General features: G+C 36.9%; 1 protein-coding gene across 2 annotated transcripts in view; it reads right to left on the bottom strand.

Annotated features, from left to right (window-relative positions):
- LOC138839051 (WD repeat-containing and planar cell polarity effector protein fritz homolog) overlaps window positions 1-20,482 on the bottom strand; it is a 260,737-nt gene that overhangs the window by 166,489 nt on the left and 73,766 nt on the right. For both annotated transcript variants that reach the window (XM_070038707.1, XM_070038706.1), the window contains exons 7-8: window positions 5,036-5,150; window positions 2,155-2,288 (exon numbers count right to left, since the gene is read on the bottom strand). In XM_070038707.1, coding sequence (XP_069894808.1) covers window positions 2,155-2,288; window positions 5,036-5,150 — 249 coding nt within the window. The remainder of the gene's footprint in view (window positions 1-2,154; window positions 2,289-5,035; window positions 5,151-20,482) is intronic.

The raw sequence follows: 20,482 nt of genomic DNA, 5'->3' as shown, positions 1-20,482 counted from the left end.
TTTTCAAAATGTAGACAGGAAAACTTGCTAAAGGTCAACAGTTTCAGGATAAATTTTCTTAACCAAAATTATTTCAATCTGAAATAATTAAATTATGGTAAGGAACTGAAGAAAGCAGAATGATAAGATTTGATACAACTTCCTTGTGCTAAAATCCAAATGGGCTATGACAAAACCCAGATGTACTTTGTGATTTTAAGTGAAAATACATCTATGGCCTCAATATAATTATTTTAACTTTCTTCTCATTGGAGAGAAATAGCATAATAGAATTGCTAAGTACTTTAAAAACACATATATACACATTACATCTTAATGTCCAACTTGCCAAGTAGGCATAGTACTTACAAATCTCAAAATGAGAAAATAGTTTAAAATGAGTGATTGGCATTTTAATTTCTCACATAATGCAAATGAGTTGTTATTTGAAATTTCATATTTCCTATGAGTTTTAGTGGTATCAGTAGTCTCTCATGATGATTAAGAGGGCAGGGAAAATGAGTAAGTTTCTTAAAATATCCTTCCAATGAAGAAATGGCAGTTTTTACTAATTATCATATATCTATATTTTAAATATTGAAACAGGAAATGAAATCCATAGGCTTTCCAAAAGGAAACAAATTAATTCTGTAATGTATAGAAGTGAGGTGGAAGGCTCACACTCCTAATTTTTCAAATCCAGAGGTAGAAGAAATAAGAGAGTTAATTCTCTTATTTAAGGTATGCAAGGACTCAAATGCTAGCTCTGTTTTCCATCTGTTTTCATAATAAAAACTGACATGCTGGTAGTTTTCTCTGCTCTCACTAACAGGTAGCTACTATCCTTCAGTTCAGGAGACTTTACCAAGCTATTCTTCACACCTAAGATGGAGGAACTAATCATACATAGTTTTTATAACAGCATTAACCATCCTTTATTCTAAATGACATGGGTTAATGCATATTGTTACATTTTAGGGACCAATTTTAGCAGCTAAATAATGTTTCAAGTGAATCTGCAGTTAGCCATTTGGAATGCTAAAGGAAAAATTGTTTTGGTAATTAAGTATAACACATATATTACATATTTCCAATTAAAGGAAGTCAATATTATATCAAGTTTCATAGATGAGCCCCACAAAGCTATAAAGAAAACCACACTATAGCTTATTACCACATTGGAAACCTATTTCATGCATTTCATTCCATTTTAAAACCCTTTTTTTAAGAATAGATGCTTCTAGTAAACAAAATGAAATCCTCCCTGCTACCACCTCAGTCATAAGAAATGATCCCAAAGTGCACAAAGTTAGGTTAAATACTAGTCTTCTAAAACCACACACAAATTACAAACCAGCAAGCTGATGTCTAAAAAATCTTTGCCCTTGCTATATAAACTCTAGGTATGGCATAAGTGTGCATCTTTTTTAAGAAAGCTGTATATCAGCTCTGTTCCCAGTGAACAGTGAACTGTCTCAAATCCACGTCACAGAGGCTGGATCAATCTTGCAAACACAAGTCATTGCTGAAAGGAGGCCTTGAACTGAAACAGCCTGGAAAATGTATTAGATACTCATCCTAGCAGAGAGTATGCCTTCCTAGCAGTTAAAATGTAATGTGGCAAAATTTAAACACATCATTTTAAATTAAAATCCTGCCTTAACAGATGTAAAGTCCCTGCCTAATACAAGGAAACAAATTACCTGGACTTAGTGAAGGAAGACATACATCTAAAAGAAATTTCTTTTTTGCATTTTCACCATTTATAGCTGGGAATAGGGGTGGGATTTCACTACTCTTTGTTTATTGCACTTTTTTTGAAAGAGCCTTCTTCCTTCTTTTGATTCTTGTGAAGTGGAAACCAGGGCTCCTAATAGGAAATGAGAATGGTTTTCTACAATTGGCAAAAAAAAAAATTGAAAAATGCTATTTGCCTCTGTTACCTGTCTTTGACTTTCATAACTACTATAAAAATTGCTCCAAATATGTCCCTGTTATAACTGAATAGTAAAAATGAAAACTTAGGATGGCCACCGTAGTAAATCAACCTTAATCCTGTAATTTTCAGTTTTCTGAAATCCAGATGTGTTCGAGAATAACAGTTATAACAGTAACTCATATGATACTCCAGTATATCTTAATTAGTAATATAACTATATACATTGAGAGCTGTACCTTATAATCCAAGGCCGAGAGTTTTTCCAGTCTTTTATTTACATCAGACAAATCCATCTTCTTTGTAAACTGAATGAAACATAGATTGTTTTGTGCCAAAAATGATAAGATGATGAAACTGTCTGTGAGAAGAGCTAAAAAAAAAAAAAAAGATTTGATGTTACCAAGTTAGAATAAAATTGTGACGAATTAATAGGTTGTTTTCCACAGAAGTGTTAAAAAAAAAAAGCTGCTTTCAGAAGGTGAATTAATTCGAATCTGTAGTCCTTTAAATATGGTCATGATATTTTATAAAAGTATTAGGGATATCATGAATAAATAACAACCATCAAGTTAATCATACAGATTTACTTTTTGTTTTTGTTTGGTCTTCTTTTTGTTTCTGTGACTATTTTAATATAAATTGACATTTGGGAGCTACCACAATTAAGACATATGTGGAATCAAGGCTACAGAAGCATACAAGATGAGTACTTCATGCCGAAGTGCAAACATGAAAACAATACTTTCATTGTGCTTTCACTCTAATTCCATGTTTCTACACTATTAAGCCATCTGAGAGTAAAGTGATAAATGTTCTGTACCAATCTAAATTTTATTTCGATTCACCAATTTAATTTTTAACCAATGATCCTTCTTTTGACAGTATACAAGTCAAATGAAAAAAAGTATATTTTACTCCATTTATATATTACAGAAATTAATATTTAACAATGAAGATTGCCAAAGAATATTTCTATAGCCTTATTCATAAAGTATAAAGTGAATAGATAATATCATGGTTTACATGAAGGGCCATATGTGTTATGAAATTACTGATAAAACACATAATAGCTATTTGAGAAATTCACTGTTCCTAGCATAAAGAAATTGTTGAATGTCTTATACATTTTTCTTTATTTCCATGCCCCTGGCTGTGCAAGCAGTGACCAACAGTGGATCTGCACAATAACAGGAGAATTTGGAGAACTGCCAAGAAACCACATTGTTATCATGTCCCATGAGAGTGTATTATTTTGGGTACAAATAAAAGAAACAAGTGAAAAAAGATAATTCACACGAATAGCATTGGAAGTCTCATTTTAATTCTTATAGAGGAGCATCAAAATGACAAAGTCATCACAGTCACTATTTCATTTGTAATGTCAACAAAAGGTTCAATTCTTAGAATATGAAAATGGAACATCTTCCATAGGGAAGCTCCCTTAACATCATCCTCCTACATGGAAGGGGAAGTGGCATCCTGACAGTCCTAGCCCCGCTTGTTATTATCAGTAATGTTGCTAATTATAACCATCCTGCAGAGCACTTTTTTTAAGGTGCTGTGATTATGTCTGACTTACTCAGAGGCTGCTAGTGAGAGCACACGGTGGACAGGTCTCTTCACTCTCATTTCTGTCTTTCTACTATACTACATTTTCCTTTGTTCAATTTAAGATACTGACCAATTTCATTATTCCATATAATGGAATCTCTTTTTGGATCTTTTGCCTTAAACAGAAGGACAAAGTCTGAAAAATTCAGGAGTCCGCATAGTATAGCAGAAAGAAAATCGGTGTTGTAATCAGAACCTATGTTCAAATCTCAGCTCAGTCACTTTCCAGCTATAAAATTCTCGCTATGTTCCAATGTCATTCAGCTTCAGTTTCTTTAACTATAAAGATGGAAATAATTCTACTTTTTTTTTCTTGAAATAAACAACACAGGTAGTCTGGCATCAAGCATTGTGACTTTATGACTCAATAGTGGTTTTCCTATTCAGTGAATGACTTAAAATATTTTCTTATGTATTTTGTACCAATTATATACTATTTGTGTTTTCACTCAGTAGAGCCAGTATATCTGGAATTGATTTTCCTTATTTAGAAAAGTTTCAAATCTCTCAAAAGTCAGTAGTCATAGACTAGTAACAAAATATCTTCCTAAATAAGCTCTTATGCCATTTTACCAGGATCTGTGTTGACATATTTGTGTTATTAAAGAAATGAGGACCAGGTATTAAGTAGTATGCACCTATAAGCCCAGCTACCTTGTAACCACAGATGGGAGGATTTTAGGTCAATGCCAAACAGGGTAAAAAAGAAGTTAGCAAGACTTTATCTCAATAAGCAAGTCAGAAACAGTGGCTCCTGCCTGTGGTCCCAGCTACTGCAAAAAAATGGAAGGAGAAAGATCACAGTCCAAGATCATTAGATCTCCATACAAAATGTGTGATATCCTATCTGAAAAACAAGGCAAAAATGCCTGGAAGCATGGTCCAAGTGGTAGAATGCTTGCTCAACAAACATGAGGTCCTGAGTAAAAATCCCACTACCACCAAAAAGAATATTTTTTTGGGGGGGGGTCTGGTCGTGGGGCCTGAACTCTGGGCCTGGGCGCTGTCCCTCAGCTCTTCAGCTCAAGGCTAGCATTCTACCACTTGAGCCACAGCACCACTTCTGGCTTTTTTTTTTCTGCTTATGTGGTACTGAGGAATTGAACCCAGGGCCTCATGCATGCAAAGCAAGCACTCTACCACTGAGCCACCTTCCCAGCCCAAAGAATATTATTAATAGTAATATTATTATTAAAGATATAATAGAGGAATGATCTTGAAAGAATAAAAACAAGCTTATTTTCAAAATATATTCACATTTTTAAAGAAAAGAGTAGAAAATACCCAGAATATGAGCCTAACACTTGGCAAGAAGAAAAAAAGACCTTGGTATTAAATATTAGTGGAAACTTATATTGGTCCCAGGGGTTGTAAGTACGCTATTACAAGCAATTACTTGTTGTGTTTGCAAGTCCCTAGTGTTAATAATTAGTCTACCTGTTGACACACTATTTCTCCTGCCCCACTGTTAATGTAGGCAATTGATTTGCACATGGGGGTAATTACCATCGCTGATGGTGTCTGAGCCGAGCTTCCCCACCAAGCTTCTATCAATCACCACTTTCTCCAGCTGCGGCCCAGAAAGGCTTAGGGACACAAGCACACCTGAACCAAAGAGGAGCTAAAACCAGGTAAAGAAGAAGGGAGAGGAAGATGTGGAAAATTAGAATCTCTTAAAAATTTCTCCAAATGTACAAGTGTAGACAAATATTTATACATGTATTTACACCATGAAATTATAAAGCTTCACTCCACTGAAAAACACCATGATTAAAAAGAGACAGGTGGCTAAATGATGCCATGTCCTAAGAGCATCGATTAGAGCTGTATGCAGAAAGCTAATTTAGTGTGTGTTTGTTAGAAACCTAATCTTCTAAATACTTAGAAAGTGCCTAGGCAGAAATGACTGCTTTGTTTTGCATTCAGAAAATGTGCTCTATTAAAATACTTTCAGAGATTATTATTTGTATCTGAAGCTAAAAGAACATTTCTAGAGGCTTGAATAATCATTGCTATACATTACATACAGAAGAGAAACCACCATTAGAATATAAACAGATAATGTTATATAAATGGAATTTAAGCCCTACTTCCAAAACTAAAGATCATGTCAGTCTAAAAATATTAAAATACATGTAAATTAAGGCAATTAAGTAAAAACACTTTAAATTCATAAACAACACAACCATAAGCAATGTCACAAGGAAAGATAAGCATCCAGGCTTTATCAATATCAGCATTCAAGCAGCCACCCAACAAAGGATGACTGGATACCACCATTACAATTTGTCATTGCTCCTTTCCATTTGTAGCAGCATAATTCATTCATCTCCAAATGTTTAAAACTTCTGCAAGGACTCTGCATATGTGTGTGCTTGTTATCTACGAGATTTTGAAATATCAACATTGGAAGAAATTGTTTCACCTTCAAGGCAACAGACTCAAAGCTGATGAATCATGGAATAACATATGGTATAAGAAGGAAAAAACCAATTGTCAGTAAACTAATCGTGCACATGCTAGCCAAACCCAAAGACAACTATGATTTAAACAAAACAGGGGAAATCCCCACCCACCTGGGCATCAAGTCCCAGCTAGAGACAGTGATTTCATTCAAACCATTTGACATCCGTGAAAGATAAGCTTATCTAGGGACCAAAGTCCTAGAATGAAGGACCCTTATTCCCCCACCATCCAAGAGATTCCAGGTACATGAAGCAAAGAAACGGAAAGATCCCTTTGTCTATACTGCACAAGTCCTTGTCCTAATCCACAGAAACCTTACTTTTACTTAGTTTAATGGATTCATTCATTCCATATCAGTGCATTTACTGGCCTATGAAGTGGAGACAGGGAGGAAGGAGACTTCGTCATCTTTGAGTTCTGGAGACTAAAGTAAGACAAGATGCATTTGTTCTAGGAATGTCAAAATACTTTACAAATTAATTACACTACTGAGTTACATCCAGCCCTGAATCTTATCTTGAAGGCAAATGCTAATATACTATTCCAGTGGGAATTCCCTGCCAGCACCATAGCACATGGCCTTCACACTTAAAAGTTTTCCCTTCTCAGACAGGAAAGATTCTATGCTACCTTTCATGCCTAGTTATCTTCGTTTTTCTACCCTTTCTATTCTGTTCAAATCTCTCAAAAGTCTTTTTCTGTTTATCTACTAAATTTTACAGCTATACTCTTAATTGCTTCTTTTCGTAGTTAATAATAGTTCCTTACAGACATTGATTAAGCTGCATTATCTTTTCATCTTCAGTGCTTTGAAAAATGCCAGACACAGAGTAGGTGCTCAACACATGTTTACAGAAGGATCCTAACAAAGTCATCATAGGATTAGGAAATGTGGGGCATTTTCCTTCTACAATACTCCTTCAAGGGCACAGCAGACGAGCACTGCCAGTGATCAGGCCAATTGCCCCACGGGTAAGCTTTTCCAAGATGAGACCGTTAGAATCAATTTTTAATTTTTTCTCTTTTCCTCAATTTAAATAGCATTTAAAATGAATGTTGTGATAAAATAAATGGCTCAAAAATGAATCAATTTAAATAGCATTCATTTTTCATTCAACAACAACAAAATGAGTGTTGGTCTAAAATAAATGGCTCAAAGTGAATCAAATGTAATCCTTAAAATAGAATAAATATAGGTTATTAGTAGACATAGAAGCAAGTAAGTCTGAGGTAGTTCTGTTACTGGTCCTGTTAGAGGCTACATTCTCAGTGTACTGAGAAGACTGAGAGGTCGTAACTCTGGAATGTTTGGCTAAGGCTAAACCTGATTTCTAAGAACTTCCACTCTAGCCTGCTTTCAGTAGTGGCTCTTCAAATATTCAAAGATGGTTAAGAGCATGAACTGAAATCCACATTGGCCCTATCTCTTACTACTGTGTGACCCTGAGGGGGTTTATTTAACCTCTCTGTACCTTCATTTCCTCTTCTGAAAATAGACATGATAGTTATCAACTTCATAGGACCAGGATTAGTGTTTTGCAAACAACATTAAGTAATGCTTGTCACACAGTGTTCGCAATGACTGTCGTTCTACCATTCCTCCTAGGATGTGTACTCACAGTACTCTGCCTGGGGCTGGGATGTAGCTCAGTTGCAGAGCACTTACCCAGCCTCTCAAGGTCCCCTGCTACAGCAAACAATGACAACATATATCCTCATCTACTCAGGTTAGATCCAGTGTTAAGACACAGAACATCAGGGCTCCAGTTGAGTTGTAACCAATATCACAAAAGAACCCTCATCTCCTAACAGAAACTACCCTGTTTGTCAGCACGTGTTATGTTTAAAATTAGTTCTAAAAGGCTATTTTTGTGGAATGAAGAGGAAAGTGCAGCCTGAGGGAGCAGGTGAAAATGAAATTAATACTATTTAACAGATGGGAGTCAGGAGCAGTGGAAATGTGCATTCTGCCCATCAAGGGAAGTAGGACCAGTGACTTGGGTACCATGGAGCCTGTGCTCCAAAACATTTTTTTTTTTTTGGCCTGGGCGCTGTCCCTCAGCAATTCAGCTCAAGGCTAGCGCTCTACCACTTGAGCCACAGTACCACTTCCGGCTTTATTTTTTGCTTATGTAGTGCTGAGGAATCGAACCCAGGGCGGCCTCATGCATGCAAGGCAAGCACTCTACCACTGAGCCACCTTCTCAGCCCCATCCAAACATTTCTCATCCATTCACTGGCATTCACTCCATCATTCATCTCACTGTTCTGATTATAAAGATACAGCAGGGACCAAGGCGAGAGTGTCTCTGGCCTCTCAATCTTCATGGAGCATGCATTTGAACAAGGATATTAGCCAATTAAAGTGTCAAATAGGGGCTGGGTGCTGGTGGCTCACACCTGTAATCCTAGCTACTCCAGAGGATGAGATCTGAGGATCACAGTTCAAAGCCAGCCCAGGCAAGAAAGTCTGTGATATTCTTATCTCCAATTAACCACCAGAAAACCAGAGGTGGAGCTGTGGCTCAAAGTAACAGAGCATGAGCCTTGAGCAAAAAAGCTTAGGGACAGGACTCAGGTCCTGAGTTCAAGCCCCCAATTGACAATAAATAAATAAATAGCAACAAAATAAAATGTTAAATAGACGTAAAAATTATAGAGGAAACAAACACAGTAAGATAGAGATTTTAGGAGGATGCTATTTTAGGTAGGATGACTAATATATCAAAATGCCTCTTTGAGGAAATGGTACCTGAGCAAATAAAGAGAAGTGGTACACCACATAAACATCTGAGGAAAGGAAATCTGAAGCGGAGAGAACAGCAAATGCATATTCTTTCCGGTTGGATTGGGCCTGGGATGACTTAAGCAAAGCTGGGCCAGTACAACTGGAGGGAAGAGAGTTCAGGGATGTTCACAGAGGGTGAAGGCCAGAAGGAGTCAAGGGTGAGACTTCACAGGACCCTGCTGATGGAGAGCAATTGAGCTTTATGCTGGATGAAATTACAATCTGCATTTTAAAGGGAGAAAGGGCAAAAGGGGAAGCATAGGAGGCTCTTTTGAGGTCCTCACAAGAGAAGACAAATATTTGCAGACAGACTTAAGCTATACAATATCCAGTAGCACTTAATCTAAAACTTGGAAGTGGCACGTAAGAGAAAAACTCACAGTGTTTGGCCTGAGCAACCAGGTACTGATATAAATAATGCTAGAGAAGCAAATTTAGCTTATGGGTAATCAAGAGCTTGGTTTTGCTTAAGTTAAATTTAAGGTGTTTATGGAAATGCAAGTGGAAAAATCAAGTAGACAATTAGAAATAAATCTAAAGTATAATCAAGGATGGGAATGGGAGCCGTCAATATAAAGGAAGTATTTAAGGTCATAGAAGCACTCTTTAAAAATGAGTGGAAAAAGAGAGAAGTCCAAAGTCTAAGTTCTGGGGCCAACCTTTAGCAGTATTTAAAGACAGGGCTCTTTTTAGGATCAAAGTATGTCTACCATTTCAGATCTCAGTGCCCGTTACCAACTTTTGGAATATGAAGATACAAATAAATTAATAACCTAATTAATGCTGTAAAACAGCCTATGGGGGAGCATAAAGTTTCCAAGTACTGGTGCCAAAGATAATCCTGGACGTGGTACAGGAAATAACTTCAGTAAGGAAAAAAAGAGTTCTGAAACTCCAGGAAAAATATTCCAGCTCAAACAGGAAAGTGTTAGTCTTACCTGTTGTGTATGATGATGTGGTATAACAAGAAGTAAAAAGGACAAAAAGGCCCTATTCCTGGCAAGGGGTTGGAAGATTCTGGTAACTCAGAAAATGGAAAAGAGCAGGCTGAGTGGCAAAAGGAAGCAGCTGTGAAGTGAACAAGGAATGAAAGAGAACCTCAAAGAAGAATCAGTCAAAAGGTGAATAGGATTTCAACACTGTCCCAATTTGAATACTGTTCTTGGCACCTCTCCAGACTGGAACTATCCTTACTTTTGCTTTGGCACATCTCTTTCTGTTGCATTTACTTCTTCATCATTTTCTTCATCAAGTTTAGAACCCATAGAGATGAGTTTGTCCAGAAACTCAAAAAATGTTTCTTAGGATGATCGGCTAAGCTCTTCAATTTGGTTTCTCATCCTTCCTTGCCCCTTGTGGTACTGGGGACTGCAAATCTGTTACCCTTACAGTCTGCAGTAGACCGAATAATTAACAGGGTAAAATGATACTCGCACAAGAAAAACAATACTGTATTAGATGGCATTCATCAATCAAAATAAAATATAAATAACAACCAAAATATGAGTTTCATTTATTCAATAGGTGAAAACCTATATGAGACTTTACTAAAAGGAGCCAGCTACCTAAAATATCCAGCGCAGGCTCCTATCAAACCTGCCTGGGCCCTGCCCAGGAGCCACATACGACCAGCTTCTCTCTGTTAAGACAGTGCTAGGTCATTTAGGTAGAAGGTATATGAAGAGTGAAGAGGAAGCTGGGCACTAGTGTCTCACAATTATAATCTTAGCTACTCAGGAGGCTAAGATATGAGGATCGCAGTTTGAAGCTAGCTGGGGCAGAAAAGTCCCAATGAGACTCTTATCTCCAATTAACTACTCAAAAACTGGAAATAGTTTTGTGGCTCAAGTGTTGAGAGCATTAGCCTTGAGCAGAGAAAGGCTCAGGGATAACACCCAGGCCCCAAGTGCAAGCCCTGCAACTCCCCCTCCCCAAGTAGGAAATATTCAGAGCAGCAACTTAGACCTATGGAAAAAGATGTTCTGAGCCCTAAAATAAGGAGGAAAAAGGCCACAAAGAGGTGTTGAACATTAACTAAATGCACATTTGTCCAAAGGAAATATAATCTGTATGTTGAAGATATCTGTATTCCCACATTTATTGCAACACTGTTCATAACAGCCAAGAAATTAAAAACAAACCCTAAATATCCTTCAACTGATGAATGGAAAGAGTAAATTGCTACATGTACACTATCGAATACTATTTGCCCATAAAAGGGCATATAATTCTATTACAACATGGGTGGAACTAGAAATTATTAGGGTAAGTGAAATAAATTAGGCAGAGAGCAAGTATTGACATATGTGTGATCTCGTGAGATAGTGATCTCACAGAAATTGAGGGTAAAATAGTGGCCACCAGAGGTTGGCAAAGTAGGAGGAAGAGAGGGATGGAGAAGGGTTGATCAATGGATATTAAGGTATACGTGTTCATAGCATGACAACATATTCATATATAATGCAAACCTAATTATCAAAAAATGATATATATATATAAGAAAAAAGGAATATATCCAAAATTCAATAATGATTGTCAGTAAATAAGGAAAGAAGTGAATTATAGATTATATTCATATGGTCTTTTCATATTCCTCAAAATAAAAACATATTGCTTTCTTTAAATAAACTTTCATATTCTGCATGTGCATCACACACACACACACACACACACACACACACACACACACACACACACACACACACACACACACACACACACACACACACACACACACACACACACACACACACACACACACACACCAGCTTAGACACAGGTCGCTCATGCCTGTAATCCTAGCTACTCAATAGGCTGAGATCTGAGGATAGCAGTTCAAAGCCAGCCTATGCAGGAAAGTCTGAGAGTCTTATTTTCAATTAATCACAAAAAAAAACAGAAGTGGAGCTGTGGCTCAAATAGCAGAGCACTAGCATTGAGCAAAAAAAAAAAGCCCAGGAACATCACCCATGCCCATATTTGAGCCCCAGGACTGGAAAAACAAAACAAACAAAACACCAAAAACAATAAACGATGTGAGGAATCCATATACCATGTATATAGATGTATGGAGATATGATGATAGACAAGAACAGTAGACCAGATGTAAGATAAAGGAGTCTTAAATTTAGGGTTTTAGGAGTTTTTTTAGGTTTCAATTGGTCTTAAATTCTGAAACGGTATTATAAGTAATTATGGTGACAAACAATTTAATTAGTAAAGCTGGACAATGGGTGATAGGTTAAATCTACTGACAGCCAGACCAATCCCAAGAGATTATTAAGAGTTCCATGTGAGGGGCTGGGAAGGTGCCTGAGCAGTAGAGTGCTTGCCTCGCATGCATTAGGCCCTGGGTTCGATTCCTCAGCACCACATAAACAGAAAAGGCCGGAAGTGGCACTGTGGCTCAAGTGGTAGAGTGCTAGCCTTGAGCTGAAGAGCTCAGATACAATGCCCAAGCTTAGAGTTCAAGCCCCACTACCAACCAAAAAAAAAAAAAAAAGAATTCTGTGTGAGACAACAGTACTAAACACTACAAACTAGGGAAGCAACAAAGTATCGGGACACTTAATGAATTCTAGGGCTGGGAAGGTGGCTCAGTGGTAGAGCACTTGCCTTGCATGCATGAGACCCTGGGTTCGATTCCTCAGCACCACATAAGCAGCAAAAAAAAAGTGGTGCTGTGGCCCAAGTGGTAGAGCACTAGCCTTGAGCTGAAGAGATGAGGGACAGTACCCAGACCCAGAGTTCAGGCCCACAACCAGATCCAAAAAGAAAGAAAGGAAGGAAGGAAGGAAAGAAGGAAGGATATATGCCTTCCAATCTATATGACAAATTCTCAAAAAAACTCAAAACTACATAGTTAGATAACTTTACATTGAAGAATTCTATAATGAAGACTAGAATCCCTGATTATTTTAGCAGATAACCTACTAGAAAGGAGATAACACATTTTCTGTAATTCATTCTTTCATTCAGCAAACATTTATTGAGCATAAAGGGAAAAACCAAGCCTGATTAATCTATTAAAACAGAGGCAAAGTTGAATTAGTCAAGATAATAAAATAATAAATAGACTCACTATAAAGTAATTAACTTAAGGACAAGAAACAGGCAAGAGTTTTGGATACAAACATGTTAGCAGTTGGGTTTCCCAAAGCTCTGTGTGATGTTCTCCAATACAGAGCATATATGTGTCTAGAAATGTACCTGCCTGCTAAGTCTATTTCAGCTTAAGGAATCTCATTTTCTTATTCTCATTGTAAAACACATGATGTCACTTTAAACCTTTGTATTTATATTTAAAAACTGGTCATTCCTCAAGCAATATTTATATTCCTGGCCAAATTCAGGAAAGAGTAAGATTAAAAGATAAAGTTTACATTTATCAGTTGTTTTAAAATTAAAGGGGTAACAATGGTGAGAAATGAATAGGAAAATATATCTGATAATAGAATACTTCATTTTGTATTATATTTTAAGATGGACAGAAGGGTTTTTAAGACACTGAGTATAAATATTAGCACAATTAGTTCATAATAAGTATACTTAAAAATAAATAGCAATAGTTAATCCTTTAGTGATTTCCAGTCAGAAGAGTGAAGACTAACTGTCCTAAAATTAGTTAAAGCTAAAGGTCTGATTAGGAAAGCAGAGACCAACACAGGTCTAGTAAAAACATTTCTATACTCTCTATGCTTCTGCACAACTGGTATCCTTAACTTTGCTACTCAGCTGACTTCCATACAATATTCTATCTGGTTTTTCTTTCTGTCACCCTTCACTCTAAACTAATGATTTCCAACTACACTTGATTTGGGCCACTAGGACCAATGTCAATGTCTGAAGACATTGTGGTGATCACCACCTCTATGTATTAGCACCTCCACAGTCTTACCGGGTGTAAATAAGTTGCAGTGAAAGTGAAGGTGTTTCCCATGTCTGTATCAAGTAGTTTTGGGGGCTTTTCAAACTCCAATCAATGTCTTATTTACATAAAGAGAGGGTATTGTAGTAAGCTGCCCTCTTGTCATGGAGGACATGGGCAGGTGTGTCCAATGGAATGGAGGCAGTGAACAGTCCAGATCAAGACGGTGGAAGAAACCTGTTCTGTGTGTCTCCAACAACATCTCAGTGCTGTGACTGATGACTAAGTTATAAAAAGCCACAGGGCAAATCATAAAGCTACCTCAGTGTGGTAGAATGATCCTGTTAGAACATCTCCTTGCTTTTGTTCTAATTATCAGCCCTCTTATCTATAATCTAGCCTCTTGAGTAATTCATATATTAGGTAGGAATGCCCCAAGCAAAGAAGCTATGTATAGGATGCCAAATATATCTCATATTGCAAATTGATAAATTACATTTTGGTTAATAAATCAGTCCCTTCTGAGTTTGGCTAGTGTGAATGTTGTTAGTACAAGAAAATAAATAGAGATAACATAAAAGATAGATAAGTTTAATTAATCAGATATTTTCTGCCCAAGTCCATGATATACTGTGGAAGTGGAGATGAAATTTTAAGTTACATACTTACACAAGCAATACCATCATATTGTACTGCGGAAAAACTCAAGTGTGATATATACATAGTGACGTTATACAAAGGCAAGGCATGATAGAAAGAATGCAGAGATGTCAGTACTAGGTACATCCGAGATGAAAAGGGAGCTGGAGGGCATGAAATTAAATTCTTGCTGCATAAATTGATTTTTAGGAGAATCAACAGGATTTTTTAAAGTTTTTGAGTGTTATTTGGTTGTTTTCTTTTTTAAAATGTTATTGTCAAGGTGATGTACAGAGGGGTTACAGTTACATATGTAAGGTAGTGAGTACATTCCTTGTCAAACTGGTTGTCCCCTCCCACATTTTTCTCCCACTTTCCCTCCCCACCAACACCTTCCCCAAGTTGTACAGTTCATTTTCAACCTATTGTCTTTTGAGTTCCGCTGTTGCATTGGTTCACCCTTCATCCTTTGTCTCACCATTTTGTTGTTCCTGTTCCCTTCCCTAATTTAGATAACCGTTTATACAATACTCCAGGATACCAAAATCAAATACAGTGACAACAGGGAATAAACCATAGGAAAAAGATTTTTTAAAAAAAAAGCACACACAAAAAAGAAATCACATAGTACATTAAAAACAACAACAGAGAAAAACCTCTTGGCTCCATGTCTCAGAATTCAGTTCCCTTAGCATCATCATATGGGGCCTGAACTCTGGGCTTGCGCACTGTCCCTCAGCTCTTCAGCTCAAAGCTAGTGCCCTACCACTTGAGCCTAACACCACTTCCAGCTTTTTCTGCTTATGTGGTGCTGAGGAATTGAACCCACGGCTACATGCATGCAAGGCAAGCATGCTACCACTGAGCCACCTTCCCAGACCCAGATTTTTTTTTTTTTTGGTCGGTTGTGGGGCTTGAACTCTGGGCCTGGGCACTGTCCCTCAGCTCTTCAGCTCAAGGCAAGCGCTCTACCTCTTGAACCGCAGTGCCACTTCTGGTTTTCTGAGTGGTTTATTGGAGATAAGAGTCTCACAGATTTTCTTGCCCCGGCTGGCTTTGAACTGCGATCCTTTAATGAGTTTTTACCTTGCTCATGTAACTGTAACCCCTCTGTACAGTATTTTTACAATAAAAAATGTATTTTTTAAAAAAGAATCAACAGGATTGATTTTTTTAAACTTTTTGAGTGTTATTTGGTATTTTTCTATAAATCTTTTCAAAAATAAACAAAAATATCTGGCTACAAATATATTTCCTGTTTTACAGTTACAAAAAGATGAGAGAAAAGAACAAAACATGGAACACAGAAGCTGGGTGTGGTGGCATATACCTGTAATCCCTGCATTCAGGGAGATCTTGAATTGGAGGCCAGCCCGGGCTATCTAGTGAGACTCTGTCTCAAAAAAAAAAAAAAAAAAGATGAATAAATAAAAAGATGAGAGAAATGTGTCTGTGAACAGTCAGCATGCTGAAAATGCACTAGGGGTTCCTTCCTAAAAGGATCAAACACGACACCAAAACCAGGCCTCTTTTGTAAATACGTTTATAAATTTTTAACACTATCTGCATTAATGACATTTCCTTCTTTGTGCAGCTTCCTCATTTATTAAGAAGATTATAAAGTATAGTATATCCAAACCATGGATTATTATGCACCTATCAAAAATAAGATAGCTGTAGGCTGCTGACAGGTATGTTCCATGTTGCTATATGGAGCAACTTACAGAACAAGTATAGAATGGTTGCATTTATTTTAAAATGTGTGTTTATATACAAACACACAGTTGAATATTTGGAAGATATAAGCCAAACTACTGACTACAATTATACCTGGAAAGGGGAATACATTTGGGATAAGGAAAACACTTATTGTTTACTACTGTATCCACGGCCATTTTATCATTACCAGGAATTATCCTTATTTAAATTTTAAAACATTAAATGTGGAATAAGATCACAACTAAATCTTTTTTTTTTAGTTCCCTTGGCTTGAGATTGCCATTTCTAACTGCTTGCTTTTATCTAACATGATTCAAATTCATCAGTAAATTCTGCCAATTCTCTGTCTTCCCATTTATCCCAGGGCTACATGAAGTAAGTTTTAGATAGATTTCCTCATCCATTCTTCTTTACTAGGAATATAGTCAAGAGCTGACCTTTATACCTTCTAATTCTTCTCTGAAATCCCTATTAATGTAACACAAATGTAAAAGAATGGCTCCCAAAACACAATCCATAAAATATCTTAAAATGTTCTAAAGCATACAGAAAATTAATAGACACCTTTTAAAGACTGACAACAGCACTTCCTGAGTTGATTTAAATATCTACATATATCTACATGTACACACACACACACACACACACACACACACACACACACACACACACACACACACACACAGTCTTCTACCTGAATATACCTTCTGAAATTAGCAGTGAGGTATATTATGGTATGTTGAAGAATAATTTCTAAGCAGTAGTAATGCTATCAATACTTCTCCTGAGACCAAGGAGATTCCCAGATGAAAGGTTGGGAGCCATATAGTATTTTGTATATAATATCATATCTGATCAGTATAGTAATTACCTCTTTTCATTTCATGGTCAGTTGTTAAGTATTTTATCTACTAGTCATATAGTTTCATTTTCCTAAAAAACATAGAATACATTACAATTTGGCAAAAGTACTGTGTTGTCTCTATCAGTTATACTGGCAAATATATAATACAATACTCTCAACTATCATGGAGTAACTGAGCTCCTACACTTAATCCAAAATAGTAGATATGTTCCTTGCATTGGACATATTCCAATTATGCTTTTAACACAAACTTGTAAATTTTAGATAAGTTACTTTTTACATAAAAAAGAATCAATATACAAATATAGTGGGCTGAAAGCCTCCCCAATACAATTTTAACCTCTACTTTGTTAAACACATGAAAATCAACAAGGAAGGAATTACTCAGATTTTGAACTGATATTGCTTTGTTCATATTTACTGATGAATATAAATGAGACAAATTCATAGTCTTGATCTGGCTTTTTCTGTAGCAAAACTTTAAGGCTTTGAAAACATAAATATGAATGCAAAGGTAAAGCTAGAAAGGAATTTCTTTAGAGAAATATTTTAAATTGAAAACAAAAGAGAAGAAAGAACCATTTATGAAGAAAGCATTATTTAATGATACAATAGATTACTATAAAGATAAAAAATTTTCTGTTAGCCATGCTCCAAAACTGGGTTAATATTTTATTGTATTCAGAAGTAATTAATGAATCAGTAGATTATTAAGGGCCATTGAGCTCTGGATTAAAGTTGTTAAATTAACAATGTATTTGTTTCTTTTTCCTGGGAAGGAGTGAAACTTTTGGCAAAGAAAAGTAATTATCAGGATTATGACAATAATCACACTAGCTGAACTTAAAATTAAGAGTCCTCAGGTACAATGTGTGGTGTGGCAAACACAGGCACACATGATCTTACAAATTTCTGAGTAAGAGTTCCTTCAAGAAAAGCTAAACCAGAATATATTACCTGACAGAGGCCACTTCCCTGGGCAGCTACTAGTCAGTAACTGAGAATGCTGAGTCCTGCACTAAGCCAATTCTATCCAACAGTGGACTCCTCTAAGGAACATTTGCAATAGCAAACATTTTCTCAGCATCATGCTATAGCATTAAGCTCTTTTATGCAATCTTCCTTTCCTTCCCTCTCTTTTCACACATATCAGACCATCATTACCACTGGAAGGCTCTACCCTCTGACTCCTACTCACTAAGATCTTTCACACATACCCCCATAAACCTCTTGAATGGTGGGTACCATACTTGTGTGTGCTTCTCAGAAGATCAAACTGGAATTCTAAAGAATGTACAGGCTGGGAAGGTGGTTCAGTGGTAAAGTGCTTGCCTCACATGCATGAGGCCCTGGGTTTGATTCCTCAGCACCACATAAACAGAAAAGCCAGTAGTGGTGCTGTGGCTCAAGTGGTAGAGCATTTGCCTTGAGCAGAAGAGCTGAGGAACAACACCCAGGCCCAGAACTCAAGCCCTACAACCACCAACAACAAAAAAGGAATGCGTGAGGCTGGGAAGGTGGCTCAGTGGTAGAGTGCTTGCCTTGCATGCCTGAGGCCCTGGGTTTGATTCCTCAGCACCACATAAGCAAAAAGAAAAAAAGCCGGAAGTGGCGCTGTGGCTCAAGTGGTAGAGTGCTAGCCTTGGGCTGAAGAGCTGAGGGACAGCGCCCAGGCCCAGAGTTTAGGCCCCACGATTGGGCCCTCCCCAAAAAAAGGAATGCACATATAATTGTTAAGATGTCAAAGAATTGTCAAGGTGATATACAGAAGGATTTCAGTTACATAAGTAAAGTAATGAGTACATATCTCTTTTTTTGTTGTTGTTTCTTTGAAATCAATGTAATTTATTCAGCCAGGTATAGAGAAACACTGTTTCGTGGAAATAGATGAGTCCCAGTAGGACATGGGAGCTTTGGCACATTTTCCCATTGAGCTGTTCTCAGGCCCTTTAGCTCACTGTACCAAAGGTGTCACCATTTAAACCACCAGAAGAATGATATGTAAAGGACAATCTGCAATGACAAACACCAAATAAATCTGATGATAAGACAATAAGACAATTACTGTGTATTCCTTTCAGAATGTACTTTAAAAACACCCTTTTAAGTAAATGAGCATAAATTATGTATTTTGTTTCTGTTTTTGCTGTGCCAGTGATTGAATCCAAGATCAAGGCATATACTAGGCAAGAGCTTTACTACTGAACTTAAGTTATACACTAACCAAAATCCAGTTGTCCCAGGAATTTAAAGTTAAAACATTTGTTCATGGCTATGAAAGATAATGGAAATTTCAAATAGAGCCAGTTCTTATGTGGGAGTAAATTTGACAATTCTTTTATGCTCCTAAAAAAGAAAAGGCAAAGGCAAGAAATAAATTTATTGACAAATGAATAGGCTAATGCTATCCTTCCATCATAAATGCTTTTCCTCAAATTGAATAATGTTTTACAGCTCAAGTTTTGTTTCATTTATGGGCCAGACTCCTATTCCAATAGCTCCTTTATTCTTTTTTTTTTTTTTTGGTCAGTAGCAGGGCTCAAACTCAGGGCCTGCGCACTGTCCCTGTGGTTTTTTGCTCAAGACTGGCACTCTACTCTTTTTTTTTTTTTTATTGTGAAAATACTGTACAGAGGGGTTACAATTACATGGGCAAGAAAATAAGTACATTTCTTGTCAACCTTGTTACCCCTTCCCTCAATTTTCTCCTACTTTCCCTCTCCTCAACAAGTTGTACAGATCATTTCCAACATATTGTCTTGTGCATATCACTGTTGTGTTGGGTCCCTCCTTGTCCTTTTATCTCCCCCATAGTCTCTTGACAAAAATAACTACTTTAAACCCTCTTAGTGATTTCTTCTCTATCTCTATCATTTCTAAATAACAAGCTGTGCTTGTTAGGAATACATTTGTGTGTGTAATAGAAACCTTGGGAGGGGGGGGACAAAAACTTCCTTAATTGAATAAACTTGGTTTTCTCAAATAACAAGTCTAGAGGGAAGCAGTGCACATTTGGTAAGGCAGTAACTCCCATGCTATCATCCAAATCCAGGCACCTATCCTTCCCTTCTCTACTGGTGTATTTTTCTTTCTTTCTTTTTTCCCCTCACCAATAGTTTCAGCAATCAATTCCCCCCTTACCCTGCATTTATTTCCTCCTTTCTACTGGACCATGCTCACTGCCATGCCAACATCTGTTATTTTTCCAGTGTAGAAAAAGAAAAATATTAAAACCCTCTATGGATACCTCCTCTCAGTTTCCTTCATAACCTTCACCTTTTGTTACATTGTAACCTTACATCTTCTCTTTCCATTTTATCTTAAATACTTCCAATCAGGCTTCTACCTGAGCCACTGCTTGCAACTGCTTTTGTTCCAGTCACCAATGACCAGCACAATACTCCTGCCTATGGTCAATCACTAACTCTATGTGAAAAATACTCCTGCCTATGGTCAATCACTAACTCTATGTGAAAAGTGCATGACAGGCAAATTTAGTGAGAACTGTTATGACTGAAATTGTTCTTGCCTAAATGCAAAATCAAATTATAAATTCTATCATGCAACAGAATAGGATTTCCAGACTTGAAGGCACTAAGCACATTGAAG

This window comes from Dipodomys merriami, unplaced genomic scaffold, assembly GCF_024711535.1.
Source record: "Dipodomys merriami isolate MVZ:Mamm:240054 unplaced genomic scaffold, mDipMer1.0.p SCAF_290, whole genome shotgun sequence".
NCBI lineage: Eukaryota > Metazoa > Chordata > Mammalia > Rodentia > Heteromyidae > Dipodomys > Dipodomys merriami.
The sequence above is the reverse complement of the archived record's forward strand: the minus strand, read 5'-3'. Positions and strand labels throughout refer to the sequence as shown.